Source organism: Rhea pennata, chromosome 18, assembly GCF_028389875.1.
Source record: "Rhea pennata isolate bPtePen1 chromosome 18, bPtePen1.pri, whole genome shotgun sequence".
Taxonomy (NCBI): domain Eukaryota; kingdom Metazoa; phylum Chordata; class Aves; order Rheiformes; family Rheidae; genus Rhea; species Rhea pennata.
Genome location: NC_084680.1, coordinates 12,919,269 through 12,927,615, shown reverse-complemented (window position 1 = coordinate 12,927,615; position 8,347 = coordinate 12,919,269). Strand labels below are relative to the sequence as shown.

The following is an 8,347-nucleotide window of genomic DNA, read 5'->3' as shown; positions in this document are numbered from 1 at the left end:
GCAGAGGAAAGAAATACAATACGAGCCGGGAGGGAAGCTCAGCTTCCATCCAGCCCCCTCCAAGAAGCGTTTGGCTCCCTACAGCTGCTGGAGTCTTTATCAGTTATTGGGCTCTTTAGTGGTTCAGGCTGTCGTGTGCTTGTTTTGTCTTTTACCCCAGCGTTTTGCAGAGGGGGAAGAAGAGAGCAACAGAGCAATACAGGGGCAGCGTGGACCAGGGGGTAGAGCCCAGCGCTAGGAGACAGGCGACCCGACTTCCTTTCCTGTCGCTGTCTCATTGTGTGGCCTTGGGGCTTGTCACTTCCCTCTGCGTGCCCTGTTCCCCTCTGTGCATGGGCTGGTTCCACCCAGCAGCGCTCCTTGCTCCTTGCTTCGCTTGTTTACCCATCTCTGCCCTTGTAAAGTGCCCTGGAGGAGCCTTAGGGAGAGCTCTGCGTGGCCGAGGCGCGCGCCAAACCCACGCCGCAGTGTGATATATGGAAATGTGTATGGGGAGCAAGAGTCTTTTGCAGAAGTCCCCCCAAAACCTCTTGTAGCGCCAGTGCGAAGTGCCCGTCCCTGCAGACTCTGCTCTGCACCCCACCGTCACTCGCTTAGAGCCCCTCTTGCAGCTAACTGTGGGCGAAACCAGTCGCCGTGGGGTTTTGTGTTCGGTGCGTGACATAACCGGAGCCGGGGAAGTCCAGGGGAGGAATCCCTTTGAAGATTTACTAGTCTGGCTAATTGCAGTAACGCTCTGCGAAGGCGCTGTGCTCGCAATGATTAACAGTTCATAAGTGGAGGTTTGTGTTTTCTCATACTTTCTGCTGGGAAACGAACCGGCCCGATTCTGGGGGAGCCGGGAGAGGCGGAGGCTCGCTAGCCCGTCTCCGCGGAGCTGCTGCCCCTCTCTGCGTCTGCAGTCGTCCTTCATCAGTGAAAAGCCGAAGTCACTTTCCTGCTGGTTTCTGCTGTGCGTTCCCGTTTTGCATTTCTCTAAGCTCGAGCAGTGAGAACAGCCTGGAGGATTTCTTGGCAGTTGGTTGACGTTTGTGCTTTGTGATGTGCATCCTTACGTTCCCCTGCAGAGTTCAGGCTGTGTCAGTTGTGGAGGGATGGTGCAAGAAAAGGCAACGTTAGCTGAAGTGTTTGAAGTGAATATGCCTGTTCCACCCTCCTGCCCTCCTCAAAAGTCCACATTAACAATGTTCAGAAATTCTGAATTTGAACATCTGCTTCCCTGCGTAGTCCTATCTACCTGTTATTGCCCTTAAAATATTTATTTGCTGTCCGTTTTAGCATCTTTATCGTATTCCTTTTGAGAGGATCTGTCACTACGTAAATCATTTGAAATAAGAAATCCATAATGTCTCAGTCGCTGTTGCCTGTTACATCTCCCTGTTTCTACCAACCCGCGCCTGCCTGCCTACGCGCTGCCATCGGCCCTACTTGTTTCCTCTGATTTGCAGGGGTTGCCCTTGGTTTGGAGGTGGAGTCAGGTAATTTGGTGTGATGCCAGTAGCTTTAGCATCTACAATTGCTCATAGGTGCAAAATTATGCTGGCTTAAATAGAGGCTGCTCTTCAAAACTGGATCCTAACTCTCCCTGTCCCTAAGGTTTGGTGATCTGTGGTAAAATTCTGGTAATGATGCTGAAGGAAATGGTGTTGGATGTGGTGAGGAGAACGACGCCGAGCGCGGCGCGCTGCCCGGTGCCCGCGAGGTCGGTGGACGGAGGAGGATTCGAGCGCTGGAGTCGGGTCGCTGCCGCGGGGGAGGCAGGAGGCTGCAGCGGGCCCGGGGGGCTGGGTAGACCCGGAAAGTGAGGAAAGAGGGTTCGGAGCTAAACTGAAAACCGACGGATGGAGATAAGTGACTCCCGTGAGACTGAGGAGCAGCAGAGAACCTGATAGCTCCTTGGCAGCCCCGTCTTGGGGTTTCTGTGAACAGGCAAGTGGCCACGCGGCTCCGTGGGGGAGAAAGGCCAAAACCCCCCGAAGCCCCACGGCCGCCTGCCTCCGACGTTTCCGAGCTGCCGATTGCCGTAGGATCCTGGCAACTCGGAAATAGTAACGAGAGCTGCTGGGGAAGTGGGCTGCGCTGGGGCGAGATGCGGGCGGCTGGGCGATAATGCGGCGAGCGGAGTCGTGCGGGAGCAGAACTGCGTTGCGGTGACTCTTTTCCTCTGCCCTTGGCCTGCGAGGGAATCTTCTTCCATTTGCTATAAAACACAGTCCTTAATGGTGCTGAAGTGTTCTACGTATTTTAAATAAACATGAGTGGATTGAGCCCAGGAGGACATGCAAGAATGCAGCATTTGTGGGGTACCGGCCCGGCACACATGTCAGCAATTTGGCTGCCTTGTGTACTTTGGCTTTTAAAAAAGCATTTAAAAGTAAACAAACGAAGGAAAATCTGGCAGCTGGATTTCAAAGTAAATTGCTTTCAGCTGATATACCCCCTTTCCAGCTTGCTTGGGTAGTATCAAGCTGTACACATCCAGGGAGAAGAGCAAAGGGCCGGGAGAGGAGCGGGGGCGGCGGGGAGAACAAAAGCGGGGAAGTTCGGTGGATTCGGTTCTTCCCCTTCCTTCCTTTGCACCAAACGCTCCCAGGCCGTCGCTGCCCACGTGTCGGGGGGCGAGTTGGTGCCGCGGACGGCGAACCGCGCTCCTCCGTCCTTCCTCGGCCCCCGTTTGCCGCTTTCCGCCTCCCGCGGGGACTGTCGCGGACGGGGCCGGACCGGGCGCCCCCCCTCGCCACCCGTTTTTGGCTCGCGAGCTCAAAACCCGGCTTGACCCCGTCGCTGGGCTGGCGTTCGCCGGGCCGTGGAAAGGCCGCGGCGCTGGGGCGGAAACCCCGGGTTTGACTCGCGTTCCCTCGAGTTTATCCCCTCGCCGCGGGCCGGACCGGGGGAAGGGGCGGCGGCGGCAGCGTCGGCCGCGGGCTCCGCGCGGGGAGGCAGCCCGGCTCCCTCGGCCGCGGGGCGCCGCGGGGCGGGCGCCTTCCCCTCGCAGCAGAGGGGCTGAGCTGGCTGGCGCGCGAGGGGGTGGAGGGGGCGAAGCTAAAACCGGTTTGACTTCCAGGCCGGCGGGATCCGCAGAGCGCCGCCGCCGGGCGCTCGCCTTCCCCGGCGTTTCAGGGCCTTCCTCGAGTGAATCTTTTTATTTTGACAAACGTCTGTTTTCAGGAAGCTGCTCGGATCAAAGCAGCATCTGTTGCTGGTTATTTGGGGGGACGCGGAGGGGCTCCGGGAGGGTGTCCGGAGCAGCAGGGACCCAAGCGGTTTGTGCAGCGGAGCCCGGCGGCGAGGACCGCGCTGGCACTTCCCGGCCGGCGCCCTCGGGCGCCGGTGAGAATCGGGGCGGCTCGTCCCCGCTTTCGTGGAAACCTGATCTATTTTCCTCGTGCAACCGTGAGCCCGGCTCCCGCGCGCCACGCGCTCGGCCGCAGCGAGCTCCGTGCTGCGCGCGCCTCGGCGGCGCCGGCGGCTCCGCGCCCCTCGTCCCCGCCGCGCCGGGGAGGTCGCAGCACGGGTGCCCCGGCAGCGCCGTCGCCTGCTCCGCCGCACTGCCAGCCAGCAGCGCGTCAGCGGTGACGTTAGGTGGCCCCGGCAGTGCCCGCAGGTGCCCCCAGCACCGCCAAGGGATCGCGCCCGTTTGGGGCAAACGCTGCTTTTTTTTGCTTTTTTTTTTTTTTTCCCCTCCTTGCAAAACAACCCGAGGAGGATCCGGTGCCAAGGCGAGGGCCACGGAGGAGCCTCGGAGATTTATCGCTGCGGAAATACTTTCTCCAGCGGTGGCGGACGATTGCAGCAGGAACAATAGGGGATTCGCAACGTGAACAAAGCTGATTTCGCTCTCCGTTTTATCAACGCGCTTTCCTTGCGGAGCCTCCCTTCCTGGAAGTGGGAGATGCAGCTTCCCCCGGGCGCTGGGCCGCGTAATCAGCAGGAATGGCAATATCCTGCCTGGGAAGCGAGCTGTGAAACGGTGTCGCCCCGCGTGATTTATGAGCCCGCAGAGCGCGAGCCGCGGCGCTGGCCCGGGGCCGGCCGGCCCAGGCGCGTGCAACATCCACCTATTCTTTCTCCCGCGCCCCCGGGGAGCCGCCGAGGGAGCTGGCGGAGGAGGCGTGCGCGTCCCCCCTCGTTTCGTTTATTCTTTCCTATCGCCGCGTCTCCGCGAGCGCCGCGCGCGGGGCCCGGCCGGCTCTCCCGCCGCGCCGCCGTCTGCGACGCTCCCCCGGTGCCGCCGATGCGCAATGTAATTATTCCAAGTGATGAGATTTTAATCACGCAACGCCGAGGATGATTATCGCGCGCCAAATCGGTGCCGAGTGCTCAGTTATGTATATGCCAAATTTAGTCTGCGCTATTACGCCCAGCGGGTGGCCGCAGACAATCAGGAAGTAATTAGTTTCGCTGGAGGTTGCGCGCGCGCCCGCCTCGCCGCGCGCGCGGGAGCCGCGCGCCGCCGGGCCCCGCGCCCCCTTCCCGGCACGAGCTAACAAGCCGTCTGCGGGGCGGCCCCTCGTTAGAGCTGCCGATACCCGTTTGGAGACGGGGGCCGCGCTGAGCCCCGGCGGCGCGGACGGCCCGCGCCCGGGGCAGCCGGCTGCGCCGCGCGGCCGCTGCCCGGAGCCCGCCGCAACTTTTACCTCCGTTACACAAAGGAAACTTTCCTGCGCGGTTTGTCAGGGATGCTCACGCCGTTGAAATGATTGGCATACTGGAGAGCTGAGAAACTAAATTGTTTATACACTAATGAATAGAAGCTTGATTGCAAGATCCTGTTTGGAAAATTATAGTGCTGAATTGAAGCCGTACAATTACATCCAAAATGCTGCATATTCATTTCATCTGCTTTGCATAGAGATTAACAAGCGGGCCCTAAAGCAGACTCTGAAATTAAAGCTAACACCAGATTTAGTCACAGGTTACAAACTAAATGGCATTGTTTGATGGATGTGAATCCTTACCACCTGCCTGCCTGATGATTGCTAGCAGCTCACCAGACAGCGAAGGAAAAAGTTTCTTCCCACGAAGGAAGCATAATAAAACGCTGGCTGGTGAGTGCCCCCCGCAGCCCCTCCGCCGGGCGCCTCCGCCGAGGGCCGCGGTTTTCGGGGCGCCCTTGGGAGAGCGGCGCGGGGGCACAGATGGCCCGGAGCCCCCGGCGGGCGCCGCGCTGGCCCCGCGGAGCCGCGCCGGGGGAAGGACGGGGAGAAGCTGGAGCGGCCGGTGGGGACCAGGGGCTCTGAGAGCGCGGGGAATGCCTGTTTTTGGAGGGTTTCGGAGCTGCCCGCGGAGCCCTGCCGGGGCGACGCGGCGGCGTTTGCTGCAGGCGGGGAGCGGGAGGGAGGCGCCGAGCCCGGGCGTCGCGCCGGCCCGCGATCCGCGTCCGCTCCTGCTCCCGTCGGGGCGGGCGACGGCTCTCCCGGGCCCGCGCCCCGGGGTGGGCTCGGGAGCCGGGCTTCGACTCGGAGGCAGAAGCGGGGGCAAGAAAGGGCAAAGACCCCGCGGGGGGACGCAGCCCTTGCTGGCGCCGCGCCCCCGGCACCCGCGGGCTGGGCCGACGGCCGGCAGCGGGGGATCGCCCGGACGCGGCAGCCGGTGCTTTGGGCCGGGCTCTTGGTGCCGCTGTCTTTGCCTGCGGACTGAAGCGGCTGGGCCGGGGGTCCTGGCCACGGCCGCGAGCCGAGGACTGCCCCGTCCTCGCCGGGACGGGGACCGGCCCCGCGGTGGCGCTGGGAGCTGGTGGCGGCCCGCGGCAGGGGCCGGAGCAGAGCCTGGAGAGCTGGGCAGCTGCGGATCCCAGCAGGGATCTTGTTTCTTTGGGAGAGCTCGGGGGCCTCAGGCTGCCCCCCACGGCACCGCCGCGACGCCCGCAGCAGCCCTGGGCCGGGCCCAGCTGGCAAGAACCACAGCGCTTGCTCTGCAAAGTCTGACACATTTATTTTCTCTTTGAAAGTCTCTTACCAAACTGCGGCGTATTTTCTTCTCTAACCACCGGCTGCTCTGTTTCTACCAGACTAACGCGCAGCCCAGCCGCGGGGTTGCAGAGGCCCGCGCGGCTCCGGAGCCACCGCGCCGGGAGAGCGCAGCGTCTGCTGGTCGCCAGGGCCCTCTGCCGTCGGCTGGCAGCTCCGCTCAGCTCCGCTCCGCTCTGCCGCCCGCGCCGCCCGGCCGCTCCGGCTCACCGGGCCGGCGCGCCCGCCGCGGGAGGCGGTTGCTCACTTGCCGCTGCTCTTCATCTCCGTCGCTGCCCAGCACCTTCCCACCTCAACCCTCCGACACTTCCACAAACCCACCTTTGGCAAACGCCACCCTGGGAGCCCTTCCCAGAGCCCTGCTTTCGCTCCGGGGCTGAAACGGGACCTGCAGGCCGTGCCCAGGGCTCAGTATCTTCCTTAAACCTTTCCTTCTTCAAACCTCCCACGCTTCGAAGTATAAACCTGAACCATACCATAATACTGCAAAATCCGAGCAAGAGCGCAGCACTGCGGCCGGCAGCAGGAGGCTGCTCCGCGTGGCACAGGAGGCGATGGCCCAGCTCCTGCCTCCCGCGGAGGCCGAGGCCGCCCGGTCCCGGGACCGCGGCGGTCGGCGCTGCAGCGACGGGCTTGGAGCGCAAATGCTGTCCCGAATTAGTGGCCTCCCCGGCAGCGCTGTTGTACCCCGGGGGCTCTGTACAGCCGGGCTCCTGCCGCGCTCGGGGCACTGTCCTGGGGCTCAGCCCTGCAGCCGGGCTCCCGTTGCACCGTGCCGCGGGGATATCTTGGCTGCTCAGGCTCTGCTCCGGGGGAGGCAGTGTTGCAGGATGAGTTTATGCCTTGGTTTAGCAGCGAGGCGGCCCCTGGCCAGCGCTACCTGCAAAGGAAGCTCCTCGGCGCGAGCCAAACCAGTGCCTCCTGTGCCTGCACGCAGGGGCCCTGCCGATCAGCAGCGCTGAGGCTTGCAGGCACCTCTGCTTCCCGGACTCCGCCGCCGGCGACAGCTGCAGGCCCTGCCACGGGGCTGGGCAAGGCACCATTTGCTGCGGGACGGATGTGGTGTGGCGGGACTGTCTGCGGCAGCCCAGCAGCAAAAGGGGCTGTAGCAATGACCAAGCATGGTTGCCTCTGCTGGAGAGCAAGTCGGAGCGAGTGCCCCAGGCAGGGACTGTTTAACGACCTGCGTGTGACCCGAGAGTGGACAGAGGGGCTGGGGCAGAGGGAAGGTAATGAGGACCCCTTGCAGCCCTGGGGCTTGATGCAGCGTGAGCTGCTGCAGCTCAAGGACAGGGGCTGAACAGGTCACGTCATGTTGTGCTCTGGCAGCCCCACATGCGCCAGGGGAGCTACTGCATGGAGAAGGGACAGCGAAGAGACTTGCTTCCCAGCCCAGGCACAGAGGGGCCCCCTAACCCACGCAGGCTGGTGGAGCAAGGCAGATGGAGCTGCTGGGACTGCCTGCCAGCTGCCGAGGAGTGGTCCAGCTAAGTGGGGACCCTGCTAGGTCCCAGAGCAGCATCTAGCTCTGGTTCAAGCAGCTCATCTTCCGAGAAGCTGATGTGCAAGCAGGTATTGTCCACTGGGGAAAACGGCAGTGTGTTGTCCATGGGGCTGGCCAGGGAGGCTAGGTCCTTGCCCAGGGCCTCACCCGTTGCAGTGTCATGGATGCTGGATAGGGGGGACAGGTGTCCGTTCTCGCCAGTCCTGTCCTTCCCGAGAGCGCGCTGGGAGGTCCCAGCAGGGACGATCTCCATGCTGGAGGCTATGCTCTGGGTGGGAGTCCTCACCTCAGGGTCCAAGAGGGTGAGAGAGCTGGCAGTGATGTTGGTGAGGCTGGACAAGCTGGGGCTGGGAAGGCTCATGTGGGTTGTGGTCTCAGGCTTGGCCTCCACCTCCAGGCTTGGGGAGGTCTTGCTTGACCTTTTGCGTAGGATGGGTGGTGGGGGGTTGATCTTGGGAATGGGCTGCTGTCGCCTGGGAAGCAAAAGCAGAGAGAAAGGTGACAGGCAAGAAAATCTAGGCGAAGGACCCAACCCAGCTGCCCCAGGCTCTCCAAAAGACAGACACCCTTATGGGGGCCCATCAGTGCAACCTGTCACTCACACACCCTGAAGTGGTGGTACTGGGAGCAAATCAGAATTGGCCCTCTTGCTTCACAGGGACAGGAGCAGGGCAGATAGCGACCCCATCCCTGTCTCCATGGGTGGACACAGTGGATTTGACGCCCCACTTCTGCCCTCTTGTGATTCATTTGGTCTTAGCCTGTGCAGCGACCACTTGCTGCCTGCTGCAGCCCCTCAGCTGCAGCACAGAGTGCACAGCCCCTCTTCCCCGCCCTCCAGAGAGCCGTGAGCCCCTGCGGCAGGCTGTGGTGC

The 8,347-nt window shown here is 62.5% G+C and overlaps 1 protein-coding gene across 2 annotated transcripts in view; it reads right to left on the bottom strand.

Moving 5' to 3' along the window:
* Nucleotides 1-5,915: 5,915 nt before the first annotated feature.
* Nucleotides 5,916-8,347, bottom strand: part of LOC134148723 (carboxyl-terminal PDZ ligand of neuronal nitric oxide synthase protein-like) — a 39,556-nt gene continuing 37,124 nt past the window's right edge. For both annotated transcript variants that reach the window (XM_062591164.1, XM_062591165.1), the window contains one exon: nucleotides 5,916-7,946. In XM_062591164.1, coding sequence (XP_062447148.1) covers nucleotides 7,457-7,946 — 490 coding nt within the window. In that variant the 3' untranslated portion in view covers nucleotides 5,916-7,456. The remainder of the gene's footprint in view (nucleotides 7,947-8,347) is intronic.